Raw genomic sequence first — 18,435 nt, forward strand, 5'->3', positions numbered from 1 at the left:
CGCGTTTATATACACGAAAAGTTGATATTCATGGTACTTATGCTAATTCAATGCCGTGTGCATGAAAACACTCTAGCTCTCGCACGTTTCCTTCACGAACCCTGACTTTTGAGACGGTGCGGAATAGGTTTTAAATTATGGAAAATTCAAACGAATTCAAAAAGTCACGAAACGAAACGAGGTGTCATCATATCACATGTGTAGCTTGTGGTAAAAATTTGAGAAAGTTTCGTGCACGGCGTCACGTCGGATGTTTACAAACCCACACATCTCTTCTAGTGAGATCTTATAACATACGTGGAGATGTGTGGGTTTCTAAACAACCGACATGACGTCGTGCACGAAACTTTCTCAAATTTTTACCACAAACTACAAATGTGATATTCTCACACTTCACCAAGTTTCGCGATTTTTTGAACTTGTTCGAATTTTCTATAATTTAAAATATGTTCACCACCATCTTCAAAGTCAGGTTTTGCGAAAGAAACGTGTGAGAACTATGGTGTTTTCTTGCACACGGCCTCAAATTAGGGTTAGTATCATGAATATCAACATTTCATGCCAAGAAACGCGTTATTTCATGCACTCGCAGTTCGAACCTATATTTTTCAAGAAATTCAATTAAATGAACAAAAACTATGAAATATAATAAATATTGATAAAATTACACCAAACTTGAATATGTTGGATAACTCTAACTAGGGAGCATAAAGAAAAAGTTTGGTGGCTAAAAAATAAAAAAAAAAACAAATTTGCCGAGAGCCCTTGCCCAGGCTCTCGGCAAAGAACTCTCTTTGCTGAGAGTGTGACAAAAGCTCTCGGCAAATTAATACATGACAAATAAAAAAGAACAGTGCTTTAAAACTTTTTATATAGTGAATAACCATTTTAAATAATTTTAAACTGATTTTGAAATAAAAAAATAAAAAAAAGGTTTGCCTAGTGTCACATCTCGAACACTCTCGGCAAAGCTATCGTATATGGTCAGCCGGTCAGCCCCCGAACGCATCTCTCTCCTGATCTCGTATCTCTCTCCCGCATCGCCTCCTCCCGAACGCAGCTGCCCGAGCGCGGCTCACCCCGCCCCGCACCGCCGGACTCCGCCCCGCCCCGCCGCGTCGGACTCCGCCCCGCCCCGCCGCGAGCGCGGCTTGCGCCGTCGGATTCCGGCCGCCCCGGCCCCGACCGCGGCTCGCCGGAGCCTGGCCGCCCCGGCCCGCCCCAACCGCGGCTCGCCGGAGCTCGGCCGCCCTGCCACGCCCCGACCGCGGCTCGTGCCGCCAGATCCCGGCCACCCCCGACCCTGTCCGCCGCTCGCCGGAGCCCGGCCGCCCCGCCGCGAGCGCGGCTTGCGCCGTCGGATTCCGGCCGCCCCGGCCCCGACCGCGGCTCGTGCCGCCAGATCCCGGCCACCCCGGCCCTGTCCGCCGCTCGCTGGAGCCCGGCCGCCCCGCCCCTGACTGTCGCTCGCCGGAGCCCGGCCGCCCCGCCCTGACCGCCGAAGCCCCGCCCAGCTGCAGCAGCTCCGCCAACGCCGACGTCGACGTCACCAGCAGGTACGCCGTTGCTACCCCGTTCCGTTCGTTCTTGAGTACAGTACGGCAATTGCAGCATGTCACCCCTGCATACAATGTTACTAGCATATCTCAACTCTTACATTATGTTGGTCTTCTCCATTCTTATTTGTCTCTAATAATTAGTGTGCAAGTTGACTATCCCTGAGATGACAAAATATGTGGAGAAAGCTATTGATGGTCTGTGCACCCGTTATAATATCTCAATGTCAGTTTAGTTACCAAGTACAAGTTCTATTCACTACACTTTTGAGTAAGGACCACTACTTATCCTCTGATGAACTGATGATGGATTTTATCCCTATCTCTAGTTTAGTGTAACCTTTTTGCTAAATTAGCTGTATGAGGACGCCTTTATCTTTCTGATTGATACTAAGATGTCAGTGAAGTGTTGTCAAATATCTTCCCTTTTGTAAATTTTTTATGCTTTGTTATCATTTCCTATGTGCTTAATGAGCAAGTCGGGAATGCAAAAACTTTGCAATAACTTCTGTTGACTACACATTTGTAGTTAAACTTAAAAACTCACTTCTGTTGCTGTAAGTAGTGTTGGAAAATTCAGTGCAACTTTAACTTGGTTGGATGTGAAATATTTTCAATTAGCCCTGTGCAGTGAACACCGTTAAACTTATGGTCTACTTCATCTCGCAACATTCAATAAAAGTTATATTGGACAGAAATGAAAAGCTTTATTTATACTAAGGCAATTTACTCTCACCTCTCTGGTACTTATTGATGTAGTATTCTATATTCCTATGTTAAACATTTACCTAATTGACTTTGTTAAAGCTTGCGTGTAACATATTGATATTTTTTCCTGTATGATATAGTCACTTTCCCATTTGGCTGTGAAGGCAACGTTCCTTTAATACTAAGATGGGTTTAAACTTTCCTTTGCAGATAGCCTTCTTCACATCAATCGGACAGTTGAATCCCATTTGTTGTGATGGCGTGGTCGTTGTTTCGATGTCCGTAGATAATTAGTAGAGTACAGACACATAGAAACATCGAATAGTTCATGAGCATAGGAAAGTATGTAATATCAAGAGAGTTTATCGGTATCGGTATCCCATTTTTTTCCTGACTTCAGTCAGTATCAAAGCAGGCCATTATGTGGTATATATTGTCATCGATGTCAAATATGTGAGCTATAGGCTCTTGGATGTGAAATATGTGATTTTATGGAAATATATGTGTCATATATATTTCAGTGGAAATTGGATGAAAAAATAGAAAAAAAAAGTTTTTGGTCAATTTGCCGAGGGGGGCTCTCGGCAAATCTGAAAAAATGGTTCCTTTGCCGAGAGCCCTCTCAATTTGCCGAGAGCCTCAGGCCTGGCTCTCGGCAAAGAGCTTGTTCAAAAAAAAATTTAATTGCTTTGCCGAGAGCCCATCTGGAGGCTCTCGGCAAAGAGTTTTTTCAAAAAAAAAATAGATTTCTTTGCCGAGAGCTTGGTTAGGTAGCTCTCGGCAAATCCATCGTCAGCCCGCCAACGGCCATAACGGCTACTTTTCTTTGCCGAGAGCTAGGGTTGGCTCTCGGCAAAACCTTTGCCGAGAGCCCGATGAATAGCTCTCGGCAAAGACCTCTTTGCCGATAAAATATGTGCCGACGGGTCTTTGCCGAGAGCGACTCTCGGCAAAGCCTTTGCCGAGAGTAAAACTGCGTTTGCCGAGCGTTTGCCGAGTGTTTGTTTTACCTACGGCACTTGGTTTGGTGTAAAGGGATTAATTGCTGCTGGTAGAACATTTGAGAACAGTCCTGCAATCAGAAAGGCATGCAATTTTCTGTTATCAAAAGAGCTTTCTTCCGGTGGTTGGGGAGAAAGCTATTTATCATCTCAAGATCAGGTAAATTCAGTGATGTCAGTTTCATTAAAATAACAGCACTTAAGAGCATTATATATGGATGTACTGGCTGTTTGATTATGTTTATCATTCCAATAATTTCCATCATCTGTGTTCTACAGTCAAGATTTTTCAGGCAACCTAGCTGGTTTTGTATTCATAATAATGTACCAAGCCCAGAGAAAATCTACCTATTTAGAGCACATCATTTTACATGAAGAGTTCAGGATGACTGTATAAGTAGATAGCAGTTTAAATGCTAAGCTTGGTGCTAATGAGCAAAATAGTGGTCTTAATTACTTATATACATATAGCCTCTTCTTGGAATTGTTGGAATGACCTTTGCATTGACCATCTTTTGATGCACTCAATCAGGTTTACACCAACCTCAGCAAGTAAGTAACAATAGGTGAACACTAGTTGGGCCATGCTGGCACTGATTGATGCGGGACAGGTCTGTTATTTAGCTTGTGGCTTTGGATATGATACAATGTGCAGATTCAGAATGGTACTTAAATCTCTTCCACATATGCAGGCTGAGAGAGATCCATCGCCAATACACCGAGCAGCAAAGGTTTTGATCAACATGCAATCAGAGGACGGAGAATTTCCTCAGCAAGTAAGTAACAATAGGTCCACGCACAGAGATATATACTCTGACTAACATTAATGCATTCTTCCATCTCATATAAGATCTCAATTTAACATCTCATCTTTTTTCTTGGTTCATAACTAACTACTGATGCACCACCTAACAACACAGGAGATCATAGGAGTGTTCAACAAGAACTGCATGATCAGTTACTCCCAGTACAGGAACATCTTCCCAATTTGGGCTCTGGGGGAGTACCGGTGCCGAGTCCTGGGGGCTGGTACACAGGAACATCAGTCTACTAGCTAGTATTAGCTTAAACGGGAGGTGTCTCTCATGAATATCAGCTTTTGTGAGTAGCTATGTTGAGGGGTTTACATGGTTTGTTGTGCTAATGATGATGTGATGTAGTCAGAGTTGTGCGATTTTCTGTTGACTTACAGTGTTAAAGCGCCGTTGATGGTATGGCAACTTGGTACTATCTGCCCTGTGCGAGCATGCTATTTTGCTCATCTTAGATCTCAGTCGCAACCGACAGCAGACGCTTCCAAGCTCAAAGACTCAAACTGATCCTTGACACTAATACGCTTCCAACCTACTAGCTAGAATTAGTTATAAACCTCTGTATATATATATATATATGCAGATTCTGCAATGGAGACATTGGAGACAAGAGACCTTCCCACTGGAGGAAGACTTGTACTCATCTCCATGGGCCACCAACACATGACAACCTGGGGAACTGCAGGCTCTAGAAGCCCAGCTTAGGGAACGCTAGCTCCAAGGAGGCCCCTGATGAAGACGCCATTTGCAGGCTCGTGCCCATCAGCTGTGAGGGCGGCCCACCAAACCTTTTATTTAACAAAAAAGAAAAAACAGCAGCAACGACTACTATTGCTGTGCAGTACGGTCCATCAAACCTTTTACCAAAAAAAAAAAAAAAAGCAGCAACAACTAATATTGCTGCGAGACTCCGTTTTCTTTGACTGATCTACTCCGATGTGTATATGGATTTGTGTGTACAATTCGAATATCTGCTGTGAAATGCTAGCCTTGCTAACTCGTGAGAGTAGCGGTTCTCCTCTAACTTTTTTGAAACGAATCTGCCAGGCTGTCGATTATATTAAAAAGAAGATAATTAAGTTTAAAGTAGGCACAACAATACAACAATGATAGACAACCACGTTAGAAAAAACAAGCTCAACAAAAAAGAAAAGAAAAACAGCTCTAATCGGTTGGATTGGGACATCGACACGAACTATACAAGGCCGCCGAAGCTCAATTAAAAAAAAGAAAAAAAAAGAAAACCACCACCACCTCCAAATCACAACACTACACCGCCAACCTCGGGACGACTAAAGGATGTCAGGGCAAAAACACCGTCACACCGCTCGTGCTGTCATTTTTCGACGATGGACCACATCAAGCTAGCCTACTGCCAAGCAGGGCTAGCCGCCGTAGCCCGCTGCAAGCTAGCAAACCAACACGACTGATCCCGTCCACCGAGAGCACATACATTATAATTTCCAACAACCTAGTTACCTCGTCGAAGGTACGAGTGTCACATGGGTCCTCTAGGTGCCGGTAAGAAATTAAACCTCCTTATGCCGGAACGGTCGCCGCTGAGCAGAGACCACCCGCTGCCAGACCACGCAAGTCACCTCAGCAACACAAATATGCTAGCCACACCTCCCACACCTGCTTCCTCACAATCTTCATGGGTGCCGCCCATGTCGGCACCCTCACCAAGACCGTCGCCCTCAACTAAGCAGATGTCAAGCCTTCCAATCTGCACCAATGCCCTCTTCCTAGCCACCTTCTGACGCCATGGACACTGTTTCCCGAATTCTCAACTAGACCTTCACCTTATTGGCAAGCACCATGACTAGTAATAGCACGAGCTTCCAAAGCGACGTCTCTAACGAGAGGAACAACGCCACAAGCGTCACCATTACCTAACCTAAAGGTTAAGGTTTTATGCAGGAAGAAAGCGCCATACCATACAAGAAGGACTAATTGATAGACACTTCCAAAAAAAGGTAGAGTATGCGGCACCTGAAGGTGTCACCGTCATCAACCCAAAAGGGCTCGGCTTTTGCCAGGCGCCCAACACGTGTCCAGCGCAGAGGGGACCGGATCCGCCAGCCGGAGGACCGCATCGAGCGCCAGTCACCGAGCCACGCCCGTAGTCCGCGACGTCGCGTGGTCACCTCCGCTGGGTGCACCACTCTGACCGCACCAAGCCCAAGCCGCAGGCCGCGGCAGTTCTCTACATGTCTCTGCTTATATGGCGGTTGAATGGGGGTGTTTGGGACTGCTCTACATTTTTCAGCTCTGCTCCACGTTTTTTAGCCAAATAGTTTCAGCTCCACGCACTCAGTTCGAGAAAAAATGATAAGAGTTGTGAGAGCATCTCAAGAGGTACTCCACGAACTCTAGTTTTTTGTGGAGCTGCTCCATGATAGAGTTCATGGAGCAGTGCCAAACACCCCCTATATATACTCGAAACTTGACAGTGTGTTCACCAGGTTCTTTTCTTTTATGTTTTGTTTCTTAAAAGTAGAGATATCATTGCATTGAACATTTGGACTTGAAGTGGATCTGAAACCTTAACTGAATGCATTTCCACATGATATTTCGTACTCCTACGTACTAGAACATTATTTGCTTTTTATAATCACAGAAAGACGGACCATTGTTTTGTTAACAGCCGATCGATCGCCATCGCATTAACAAACTGATCAAACACTAGTGGTTGTACCGTGTGACTCCGACCTGAAGTACGTCGTCGTCCCCATCAATTCATCATCAGTTGGCGTGCTTCGATCAGCACCGGAGCGGAGTGTCCGATGCTGTTCCGGCAGTCAACCAGGCACGTCTGAGCGTCGTCACCACCTGCGACGACCGCCATGGCGGCGGAGGCGGTGCTCATGACGCCGCAGACGCGGATGAGGCAGATGCGGTCGCAGTCGGCGGCGGACTTGGGACGCGCCGGCCGCGGCATCAGCTGGTCGTCGTCGTTGTTGAAGCAGTCCTGGAGGCACCCGAAGTTGCAGGGGTAAGGCCCGGAGACCTTCCGGCAGTCGGCGTAGCACTTCTTGTAGCAGCGGCAGAACCTGGACATGGCCGCCGCCGGCTGCATCTGGCTGGACAGCAGCAGCACGGCGAGCAGGCACCAGGCGGCGGCGGCGGCGGCAGATAGCCTCTTCGTCTTCCCCTCCATTGTATTATTGTACGCCTTCTTCTCCTTGAGAACTTTTATCTTTCTTATCTTACTGTTGAAAATGTGCTCGCCTGCTTCTGCAGTATATATAGGACGGACTAATAACCGATGCTTTGATTTGGCTAGTAATGAATAAATAAATAAACAAATAAATTAGAGGATTATTACGTGCCTCTAATGCATGCAATGCGTCGTCAATGCGTGCTGGTAAAAAGGAAGCCATCAATTACTACACATTTTACGTGCTTGTTATATGTAGATATGCAAGGGCAGTCCCAATGAGTATTAATGATGGTTTCTATCTTCATTTAATAACTTGCCAACTAGGCAAAAATGCTGAGATGGCAGCCTTATTAATGAGGAAAGAGAAGAAAAATAATAGAAACCGTTTCTTCTTAGAGAAACCACGTCTACTTTTCAACCGAGACGAGAAGAAACAACCATCTCACCGTTGGGAAGAAACCAGTGATTTCTAGCCCGAGATGGAACCGGAAGTGCTCGTCGGATCCTTCTTCGTGCTCGTCCACGCTCGCCGGCCGTCCTGTGCGCTCGCTCGCCCGCCCGGGCCTCCGCGGTCGCGTGCGCTTGTCCGCTGGCGCCGCTCGCCCATGCCATCTTGCGCGCTCGCTCGCCCGCCCAGCGCCGTGCTCGCCATCGACGCCGCCGCGCTCGTCGTGCTGTGTGCTCGCCCCCCAGTAACTCACGCGCCCGCCTACGTCTCCGTCCTCCGCGGTCCGCGCTCGTGTGCGGTCACCGGCGACATGCTCGCGTGCTGGCCGCCCCATGCGGCCGCCCGCGTGCGCTCACCTCCGCTTGTTGGCTCTGCATGCACTCGCGCTTGTGTGCTACTTCTTCATCTGATTTGGTTGGTGGAGAATGAAGATAAACGAGCAGTTGCTGTGTGCTCCTTCTCGTGCTTTGATTTGGCTAGTAATGAATGAATAAATAAACAAATAAATTAGAGGATTATTACGTGCCTCTGATGCATGCATGCGTCCATGCGTGCAGGTAAAAAGGAAGCCATCAATTACACGATTTACGTGCTTGTTATATATAGACATGTAACAGGCACAAATTCAGGAGATTTAGGGCCTGCTTGGTACAGCTCACAACAGCTTCATGAGCTGTTGTGAGCTGTTTTTTTTTTGCCAAACACTTATTTTCAAAACAGCTTCATGAGTGAAGTTGTTTTTTTCCTCCTCTCACAAAAACATAAGTTGGATGAAGCTGAAAAAAAGTAGCTTATTGCAGCTTCTCTCTCATTTCTCTCTCTCAACTATGTATGAAGTAGTTGGTGAAGCTATTTTGCCAAACACTTTTTTCAAAACAGCTCAGCTTCATCTAGAAAGTCACTCATGAAGCTATTTTCTAAAAAAACAGCTTTACTAGTGAAGTTGAGCTGTGCCAAACAAGCCCTTAATCGATCACTGGAAAGAGAGGCAGCCTGGCTTGCTTAGGGGGGTGTTTGGAACTGTTCCACAAACTCTGCTCCACAAACTCCACCATGGAGCAGCTCAAAAAAAAACTAGAGTTTGTGGAGTACTCACGACTCCACCCTTTTTCTCCGAACTGAGTGCGTGGAGCTGAAACCGTTTGGCTAAAAAATATAGAGCGAAGCTGAAAAACGTGGAGCGGAGCAGTTCCAAACACCCCTTTAATGCAGAAAAATCACTGAACAGGCACAAATGCAGCAGGAAATATTGCCATATGTCGACCCGCATTCAATCTGTCGCCGCTACCTGCTAGCTTTACGCCTTACCGATGATGCTACGATATTTTTCTCCTAAACACAACAGTTTTGTTAAACCTTTCCCTCCTACATACTTCGACCATATCTGCCCTGGAAAATATTTCTCCTTATACCTTTGGGTTCAAGAAAAAAAATTCTCCTTAACCAAGAGCATCTTTATTCCAAAACATATAAAATTCTCTCGTGAACCAAGGAAAAAAATTATAAATGTTTTTTCTATTGTTAATTAATATAAATATCCTCAAGTGAACATGAAAATGTTCTTGTACAAATGTCTCCCCCCAATGACCCAAATATATTCGAGTGGGATTCGGAAAACACAATAGTGCAACTGGAATTTAATATCGATGCTTTCGTTTTAGAAGTTGACTTTTTAAAATTACCCTATGTGGGTCCCACGTGACATGCGTTTCCTTGTCTTATTAGCCGTACTTTTTCTGTCAGTATTTTTCTCTCACAATAAATCAGCGAATAATATTTTTAGTCATGATAGTCATTTAGGAATAGGACGGCAGAGAGGCAGAGACACCTGGAAATTTAATACCGTTTCCATCCTTAGTTTGTGTTCAGTTTAGTCACAATAAATTATTCGTTTTCTAGGTTTCATATTTTGCAAAAATTATACATTTCATGCCTAGGAAAAATATAAAACCTAGAAAACGAATAATTTTTGCTGTTTTAAAATTATCTCTTTTAATTAATAATGCAACTTTTATGATTTTTTGTAGGCCAAACTAAATATTGAAAAATTATGAAAATTGATTTATAGATGTTTTATGATGATATCAACCTGTACAAAATGTTTAAATAAAACTATCTCAAACAACAAAACGGAGTACACCATTAGAAAGAGCTCGACGAGGCGATTAAAATTGATATATTATTTGATATATTTGGCGCTACGAATAAAAATATACCAATTTTGTAAATTTAAAAAGAAGTGCTGACATCATCACCATAAACGGTGTCATGCATGGCCTACCAGAGGCGGCCACGTGGCAGAACAATGCCATGCAGCCGGTGTTATTCTCGTATTTGCATGTTCATGGATCAAAGTGGCACGGATCGACAAGTTCAGGAGCACTTTTTCGTGTTTGTAAGTTCATGGACCAAAGTGGCACAAGGCGACAAGTTAAAGGGCCGCCAGTGTATTTACTCTAGTTTTTATTTTCATTTATATTTAATACTCCATACATGCGTTTAAAGATTTGATGTGACGAAGAATCTAAAAAATTTTATAAAATTTTTGAGGAACTAAACAAGAAAGGTTTAGGAATGGATGGGCTGATCTCTCTCTCTTCCCCCGCGTGCCCGCCGCCGCTGCAGTTGTCTCCCGCGCTCGTGATTTGTGGGGACGGCCCGGTCTGGAGGAAGGAAATATTTGGCGGGACGATGGTTCAGTGCGCCAGACCAGACATCTCCGAGCCCAAACACCGTAACTTCTCCGATTTCCTGGGCCGAGGCCCATTAGCTAGCATGGCACAAGCCTGTCTTTGAATGTTCTCTGAGTCTCTCACCAAAAAAAAAAAAAAAACTGTTAAAAAAACTAAAAAAAGGAGAAAAGAATGCTAATGTCTACCGGGGTGTGTCCCGGTGCTGTCAGTGGTTTTGTATATGGGCCAATTGGATTGGCAAGTTGCAGTTTATATACATATCCCCACTAAAATATGGCAAAGTTGGAACTCGCCAAGTCAGTTCCTCTCCCTTTGCGCATTTGGAGCTACTCTGTATATGCAGCCTTGACAAGAGTTGACCATGATTCCATGAAGGAGAGAAGCCTAGCAACACTGCTCCGAGAAGAGAGATCCATGTCATCATCAGTAGTCTCCTGCCAGTCGGTCTAGCCAGTAGCCTCCTTCCGTCTTCTGATCTACTGTACTTCCTCTTTGTATTTGTGAAGAGCAGATGCATCGTTGCTTGGTTGCTTGCTTACATCGTCAGATCGGCACCCTGTAAGCCGATGACTCTCACTTCGGCGTTTCCTTTCGCATTTGCTACTATCTGATTTCTTTTTTAACAATGAAACGATCGGTGATTGATTAGGGGTGTTTGGTTGGGGATGTTAAAGTTTAACATATACTGTAGCATTTTTATTTTATTTGATAATTATTGTCTAATTATGAGCTAATTAGACTTAAAAGATTTGTCTCGCAAATTACTCTCTAATTGTGTTTTTAGTTTCATAAATAATCTATATTTAGTACTCAATGCATATGTCCAAAAATTCGATGTGATAGGAGTTAAAAGTTTAACTCCCCAAACTAAACATGGCGACCCATATAAAATATCATCTCTGTTTTGGAATGTGCACACGGTTGGTAATGGCAAAAGACAGGAAGGACGTTGGGGACTGATTATATCCAGTTATAAGATGGTAATCTACTAAGACTTGACCAAGTATCGTGTGTATTATGCATGATCCACTAGCATGTTTCACTTCTAACATTATTCTGATCTTTCTAAACATAAAAGAAACACAGTAAAACATAACCTGCATTTTTGCATCCACTATTTTTTCTGTTCAGGGTTGTTCCATTGTTTTCCACAGTAAAATCATTTCACTCTCCAACAGTTTTTCTGTATCTCGTGTGCACTTTAAAGAGTCATTCTCGTCTTCTATTTTTTGGCTAGCGAAAAATTCAGAATAGAAGATGACTATATTTGAATAATCATTTAGAGAAGCCGTTGGGGGTAGTTTTTCAAAAAATCTTTATTCCTAGCATCTAGGAAGGATATAGAGCCTTTTGGAGATGCTCTTAATCTCCTTCACCTAGATTTAGGGGAGGAGTTAGTTTTCTTCGTCCGATGGAGATGCTCTAATAGACTAATTATTAATTAGAAGGCTACTAATTATTAGTTGCACTTGTAAGTTTGAAGCTGCTAATAAATGCCAACCATCTATTAGTAATTTATAAGAGTTTGTTAAGTTAATTCCTAGTTTAAGTGGATTAGAGGGGTTGGTGAAAAACTTGAGGGATTGAGTGTTGAAGAACTCCAGCAATTGGAGAAGAACCTAGAAATTGGTCTGGGGTGCTTTAAACAAAGTGCTAGGCGGCGTTCCCGTTTGCAGCGAGACACCTGTGGTGATTTTGTCAATCTTAAGATGTGTCGGCAAAGTCTTTCAGAGATCCTCATAGGGTTAGGATTTACGTACGTGTGTTCACAAAGGGTGAGTGTGCATACGTGTTGAGCATGTGCATCTATATGATTCATGAATGGTGGGAAGCAGTTGGCGAGGTTCCAAGGGCTTTATTAAAAAAAAAGAAAAGAAAAGTAACTAGTACTCCTTCATCCCAAATTATAAGTCATTTTAAGAATCTTAGAGAGTTAAACAATCTTAAGTTTGATCAAACATATGTGATAAGATAATATATTCGCTGGTCTGAAAAGTCATGGCTGAAAATACTGTTAGTTGATTTATTACGAGAGAAAAATATTGTTAGCTGGCAGAAAAAATACGGCTAAGACAAGCAAATAGTACAAAATGATATCAAATAAATATTATTAGATTCTTTATTAACTATATTTTTATAGCATAGCTATTTGATGTCATAAATCTTTTTAATTTATTCTATAATTTTAGTCAAATTTAAAATGCTTTGACTCTTTAAGATTTTTGAAATGCCTTATAATTTGAAATGGAGTGAGTATTACACTAGTGGTAGTGGATCCAAAAACCCTTCCCATCCCTTGCCTTGCCCTAAGTGGGGTGCATGTGCAGTGCCAACTGACAATTGTGCACGACGACTTTGACCAAAATCGCGTTACTACCTTTGCTTGTCCCTCTTCTCACTCTCGCCTCGTCGTCGTCGGCCAGCTTCTGATCTTCCACAACCTGCGCCGCCGGTAGCCATCGTCATCCCGTGGCCGAAGACTGCCGCAAGCTTACCAAAAAACGCCGCCATCTTCTCCAATACCGGCAGCCGATCTGGCTCTGGTAACTGGTAAGCACCCTGGCCCTGCGCGTTTCCTTCTACCAGGCGTAGCACAGCGCAGGTCCTCTCTAGTCTCTCCCCGTCCCCGGCGCAGCACACTAGTTCTGTTCAACCCTGAAACCGAACATCCATCGGTCAGATAGCTGCTGTTTCTCAGCCTTAAGATTACTTCTAGTATAACACTCTTAGATTAGAGGGCAACCAATCTTCTCCACAGATCCACCTTGCGGTCCATCCTGTCAGCTGATGGCTCGCAGTTAATTCGTCCTTTTAACCTCCTTTTCGCATTTGCAAGCCATCTGACTTTTTCTTTAACAAACGAAATGACAGGTGAATGATGGGAAAAGACAGATGACCGTAGTCACCAGATCAGGTCCCCATATGAACCATCTCTGATTTGGAATGTTGGCAAAAGACAGGAAGGATGGTGGAAACTGATTATATGCAGCTATAACACGGTAATCCACTAAGACATCGCGAAGTATCCTGTGTATTATGCATGATCCACTCTGCACGTTTTGCTTTTAACACTACTCTCTGATCTATCTATCTATCTATCTATATATATATATATATATATATATATATATATATATAACAGAGTAAAACATAATCTGAATTTTGCATCCACAATTTTTTTCCTTTACATCTGTTCCATTGTCCATCTTGTCAGCTGATGATTCGCAGTTAGTTCGCCCTTTCAACCTCCCTTTCCCATTTGCAAGCTATCTGACTTTTTTCTTTAACAAACGAAATGACAGGTGAATGATGGCAAAAGACAGATCCCTGTACTCACCAGATCGGGTCCTCATATGAACTGTCATCTCTGTTTTGGAATGTTGCCAAAAGACAGGAAGGATGACGGAAACTGATTAGATCCAGCTATAATACGGTAATCCACTAAGACATTGCCAAGTATCCTGCGTATTATGCACGATCCACTCCATGTTTCGTTTTTAACACTACTATGATTTATCTAAACATAAAAAATCAGAGTAAAACATAAGCTGCATTTTGCATCCACTATTTTTTTTTTGTTCCTATACAGCTGTTCCATTTTTTCCCATCATTAAACTATATGAATATCTTGTGGAGCATTGCAGTGTCAGGTTCTAATTTATTCTCTATGAACTCGACTATGGCTGCTCTGTTTCTAGGAGAGAATATATCAAGAAAATATTTGCTGCATCAACTGACTTGTCATAACTATACATTTAATTATAGCACTAAAATGTTACCACATGATATACCTTTCTAATATTCAGTAAATCTACTATGTCTCCAGCACAGAGGACTGCAAAAATCTTCAGTGAAGTCAATATGAGCATAATAAGCTACATAAAACAGGCAATTGAGGCCATCTCTGGCTTCAATGAGTGTGTCACTTTTTTCCAATGGCTTAGATCTCCGCAAACCCGTTCAAATGGAGCAGAAAATCAAGAACTTAAAGAAGATGATGTACTGAAGTTGAAGAGCTCTCTTCAATGCCTTCGGGATACTCTACCTACAATGCGCAACTTTATTGATCTAGCAGAGTGGAGGAGCCATGAGATGTGTGTGGCTGAGTTCCTTCCAGAACTTAAGGGTGCCATGTATGATGCAGAAGACCTTCTAGAGTATTTCCGATACTATGAATTGAAGGTAGAAATTGAGGGCAGTGTGACCTCATCGGAACCAGGCACTAAATTCTTTCATGATGCAATTCAAGGTAACTTGGAAAAATTGAATCACATCAAGGAGAGGCTAGATAATCAGTGTATGCAACTCGAGAGAATGGGCTTACGTCAAGCAACTCCACGGTTTGACAGATCAGTCAGACCCGAGACCACTTCTTTTCCCACTGAGGCAAAGATATTTGGTCGTGATAATGAATTAAAGGAGCTGATTAGATTGCTTGGTGTATCGGCAAATAATAGAAGGGATCCTTCCAGACCCAAGAGGAAAAGAAGTGCAATCCACTCATCAGCAAGCTACCAAGTTTGTGCTAGCCTTGATAATAATGAAGCAACAGTAATAACGAGTGTGCCAGTTTTGCCCATAGTTGGAATTGGAGGTGTTGGAAAAACTACTTTGGCCCAAACTATCTACAGCAATCCACAAGTTCAAAGACACTTTGACGTGATAGTCTGGATTTGTGTCTCAGATGACTTTGATGTCAAGAGGTTAACTAAAGAGGCCATAGAACAATTTTCTGGGAAAGTGCCGACCAAGGATAATTTGAACTCTCTCCAAGCTGATCTTGCAGATAGACTCAACAATAAAAGATTTTTAATTGTCCTTGATGACATGTGGGATGAAAATAGGGAGCTCTGGAAGACGTTCTATGCCCCTTTTAAAAATGTACTTGAGGGAAGCATGATGCTTGTGACAACTAGGTCTGCAAAGGTTTCTGATATAGTGCGGACGATGGATCCCTTTCTATTGGAGGGTTTGAGGGACAATGTCTTTCAGAATTTCTTCAAACTATGTGTATTTGGATCTGATAGCTCTACCATTAATCCTGAGTTGGAACAGATTGGTAAACAAATTCTCCCAAAGTTGAAAGGGTCTCCTTTAGCTGCAAAAACCCTCGGACGGCTGCTAGGAATGAGCCTTGACCCAGCACATTGGAATATGATTCTTAATAGTCAGCTATGGGAGCTTGAACAAGAGAGCACTGACATTTTGCCAGCTCTTCGGTTGAGCTACATGTATTTACCATTCCATTTAAAGAGATGCTTCTCATTCTGTGCTGTGTACCCGAAAGATTACAATTTTGTAAAGGAAGATTTAGCTGAAATTTGGATGGCAGAAGGCTTTGTGGAATCTCAACAAACTGCTTGCAAATACTTTGAAGAACTTGCACATCTGTCATTCTTTCAGAAACTTCGTGGGAAATATGTAATACATGATCTGATACATGACATGGCACAATTGGTTTCGAAGGACGAGTGCTTCATAATAAAAGAGAAAAAGGATCTTGAAAGGATTCCTCAGAATGTTCGTCATCTATTTGTGGTCAAAAGCAGAGATTTTAAGTGTTCTGACTTAGAGAGTTTATGCAAGCAAATAAAGTTGCGCACCCTACTTTGTGACATGTCTTTAAACAATAAAGCTGGCAATACTGTGATGAAGAAATGGTGTACTGAATTTTTGAGCATGCGTGTCATGGTTTGTGCCTCTATCTCTGAGTCAGGTTTGCCAGATAGTGTTAGCAACATGAAGAATCTCCGGTGCCTTAAAATCTTGGATTCTTGCAGTTTTAAGTGCATTCCTGCAGCATTCTGTTGCCTGTATAATCTGCAGCTATTATGTGCTAGGAAATGCACGTTTGACAATGTACCCAAAGGCTTTAGCAATCTGATCAATCTACAAAAGTTTGAATCGAAAGGTATTGTGGTTGATGCTGCAATGGAGAATGGAGAGGGAATTAAGTTGCTAAAGAATTTTAATCTAGTCACAAAAGATTTGCTTATAACTAATATTTGTGAAATAAGCAAGGATCAGGCGGCAGAAATTGAACTGATGAAGGAGTACGCTTCTAGTCTGACTCTGAAATGGTGTGAAGGGGCATCACATTTGCCAGGATCTCCAGAGCACAATGAGATACAAGTGTTTGCAGCATTACACCCTCCCACCAATATTAAATCTGTGTGCCTCGAAGGTTATCCAGGTGAATACCTTCCAAGATGGTTTCATGGTTTTGATGAACCTACCATTTTCTCATCATTAACAGAGATAAAGATTAAAAACTGCCTGAGGTTATCAAGCCTTGAACAGTTTCTACAACCAGCTTATATGCCTGCCATCAAGAAAATGCATATTATAGACTGCACAAGTTTGGAATCTATACCAGTAAAAAGGTTAAGGGGTTTGCCTTCCCTTGAAGAATTGGAGGTGTACAAGTGCCCAAAGATCAACTCACAACACCTGCAGGCCCCGTCCCTAAAGAAGCTTATTTTGTATGATTCTGGGAATCTTGCCAACAATATCGACTGCAGTTCCCTAACTAGCTTTGATTTATCAAAATACCATCTAGCATCTGTGACCATCAATAGAGAAAAGTTCACACCGCTCACTAAACTAGCCATCCAGGACTGCAGAGAACTAGAGACTCTTAATGGAGGTTGGCCTTTTCTGACGAGCTTGTCCATTTCAGTCTGTCCACATCTCAATTGGGAAAATGGAATACTGTTACCATCGTCGCTCCAAGAACTCCACTTATGGGATTGTGGTAATTTTTCTCTGAGGTACCTACAGAACCTCACATCCCTTCAATCATTGCAGATGGATGCATGCAAACACATACAGTACATTCCACGCGATCTATGGAGTAGTCTTAAATTACTCCAGCGACTATGCATTATGAACTGTGAAAACCTTGTATCAATTGGTGCATCAGAAGGGATTGAACACATACCAAAGGTGCACATTGGAAGCTGCCCAAAGTTGAAGGACGTACCACAGCCGCTGTGGAGAGGCTATTCTGGTGGTGGTTACGGTGTCATAAATTTTTATCGGATAAGAGTCAATGGTCTGAGTGCCACCAACTTAGTATCCTATCCTTGATCGTTGGGGCGCTCAAAGCCTCCAACATACTTTCACAAATAATCAGCATATTGACCTGAGCTGTAACATGTATCACATTCAAAGCAGGCTTTTTTGTTTCTGAACATTGTGAAATAATTATGTGTTCCAGGGGTTCACGGCTGCTACAGTGTACTATTTGATATTCCTTTGGTTGCACACTTGTGTGTCAGTTTTTTTTTTTAAAGCAATGGCAGGAGCTCTGCCTTTCAGTTAAGTTGGGAAAATGAGTTTATGTACAACCAAAGTAAGGTTAGAGGGAATCAGGCCACTGAAGAAAACACACAAAGCAACACCCTCCAAAAGCAGCCATAAGCGAAAGCTCTGTTTCTTTGCTTAATATCGTCTTTAATTCTTGCAGCCACCTGAATCACCGTCGCAGCAGTGTTGTTGAAAATTCTTCTGTTACGCTCCTTCCAAATGTTCTAGAAGGTGTATATCACCATCCATTGAGACACCTTCGTTCTTATGCTGGCATCTTCCTTGTTGTGTCTTCCCACCAAGCTTTGATATTCACTGGGTCGGCTACATCGTGTGACCTTAGCTCACGGAGGTTCTCCCAAGAGATGACTAGGTTCTATACCTCTTTATCAAAGGGGAACACAAGCATAGGCGCAACCCGGTTTCTAAGGGGTCATTGAAAGCACGCGTTGTTCATGATGTGGCCAACCTCTTTTCTGAAGATTGTGTGTTGTGAGAATCTTCTCTTGTACTAGAATCCATGCAAAAATTTTGCATTTGTTCTCCACTTACACTCTCCAAATTAGTTCGCTTCAGAATAGAGCGAAAGAGCCTTTAAATTAGATCTGATATGCTAAACGAGTGAAATAAGCCCCTCCGAGGTCCATCTCCAAGTGATGGAGTCTCTGACGCCTTGCTGGAGGTGCACGTCCTGAATCCTCACCCATAGGGAGATGAATTCATCAATGTGGACAGCAGAGGTGATT

At 42.9% G+C, this 18,435-nt stretch overlaps 3 protein-coding genes across 3 annotated transcripts; 1 reads left to right on the forward strand and 2 right to left on the reverse strand.

Annotated features, from left to right (window-relative positions):
- Nucleotides 993–1,643, reverse strand: LOC8068235 (spidroin-1). Its single transcript, XM_002453146.2, has one exon. The coding sequence runs from the start codon at nt 1,641–1,643 to the stop codon at nt 993–995; it is 651 nt and encodes a 216-aa protein (XP_002453191.2).
- Nucleotides 6,557–8,010, reverse strand: LOC110434297. Its single transcript, XM_021458120.1, has 2 exons — nt 7,687–8,010; nt 6,557–7,314 (listed from the first exon to the last, which is right to left on the reverse strand). The coding sequence occupies exons 1-2, from the start codon at nt 7,850–7,852 to the stop codon at nt 6,812–6,814; spliced, it is 669 nt and encodes a 222-aa protein (XP_021313795.1). The 5' UTR covers nt 7,853–8,010; the 3' UTR covers nt 6,557–6,811.
- LOC8085214 (putative disease resistance protein RGA4) lies at nt 12,717–18,115 on the forward strand. The gene is made up of 4 exons (XM_021458775.1): nt 12,717–12,931; nt 13,253–13,380; nt 13,684–13,814; nt 14,208–18,115. The coding sequence occupies exon 4, from the start codon at nt 14,243–14,245 to the stop codon at nt 17,468–17,470; it is 3,228 nt and encodes a 1,075-aa protein (XP_021314450.1). The 5' UTR covers nt 12,717–12,931; nt 13,253–13,380; nt 13,684–13,814; nt 14,208–14,242; the 3' UTR covers nt 17,471–18,115.

This window comes from Sorghum bicolor, chromosome 4 (genome assembly GCF_000003195.3).
Source record: "Sorghum bicolor cultivar BTx623 chromosome 4, Sorghum_bicolor_NCBIv3, whole genome shotgun sequence".
Lineage (NCBI taxonomy): Eukaryota > Viridiplantae > Streptophyta > Magnoliopsida > Poales > Poaceae > Sorghum > Sorghum bicolor.

Bases quoted from the DNA above. Each gene is read 5' to 3' on its own strand.
- LOC8068235 (XM_002453146.2), bottom strand. From the start codon at position 1,643: ATGCTAGTAACATTGTATGCAGGGGTGACATGCTGCAATTGCCGTACT.
- LOC110434297 (XM_021458120.1), bottom strand. From the start codon at position 7,852: ATGGCATGGGCGAGCGGCGCCAGCGGACAAGCGCACGCGACCGCGGAG. The intron at 7,315-7,686 runs GTGAGATGGTTG...TATATACTGCAG, and splicing joins TCACTGGTTTCTTCCCAACG to AAGCAGGCGAGCACATTTTC.
- LOC8085214 (XM_021458775.1), top strand. From the start codon at position 14,243: ATGAGCATAATAAGCTACATAAAACAGGCAATTGAGGCCATCTCTGGC.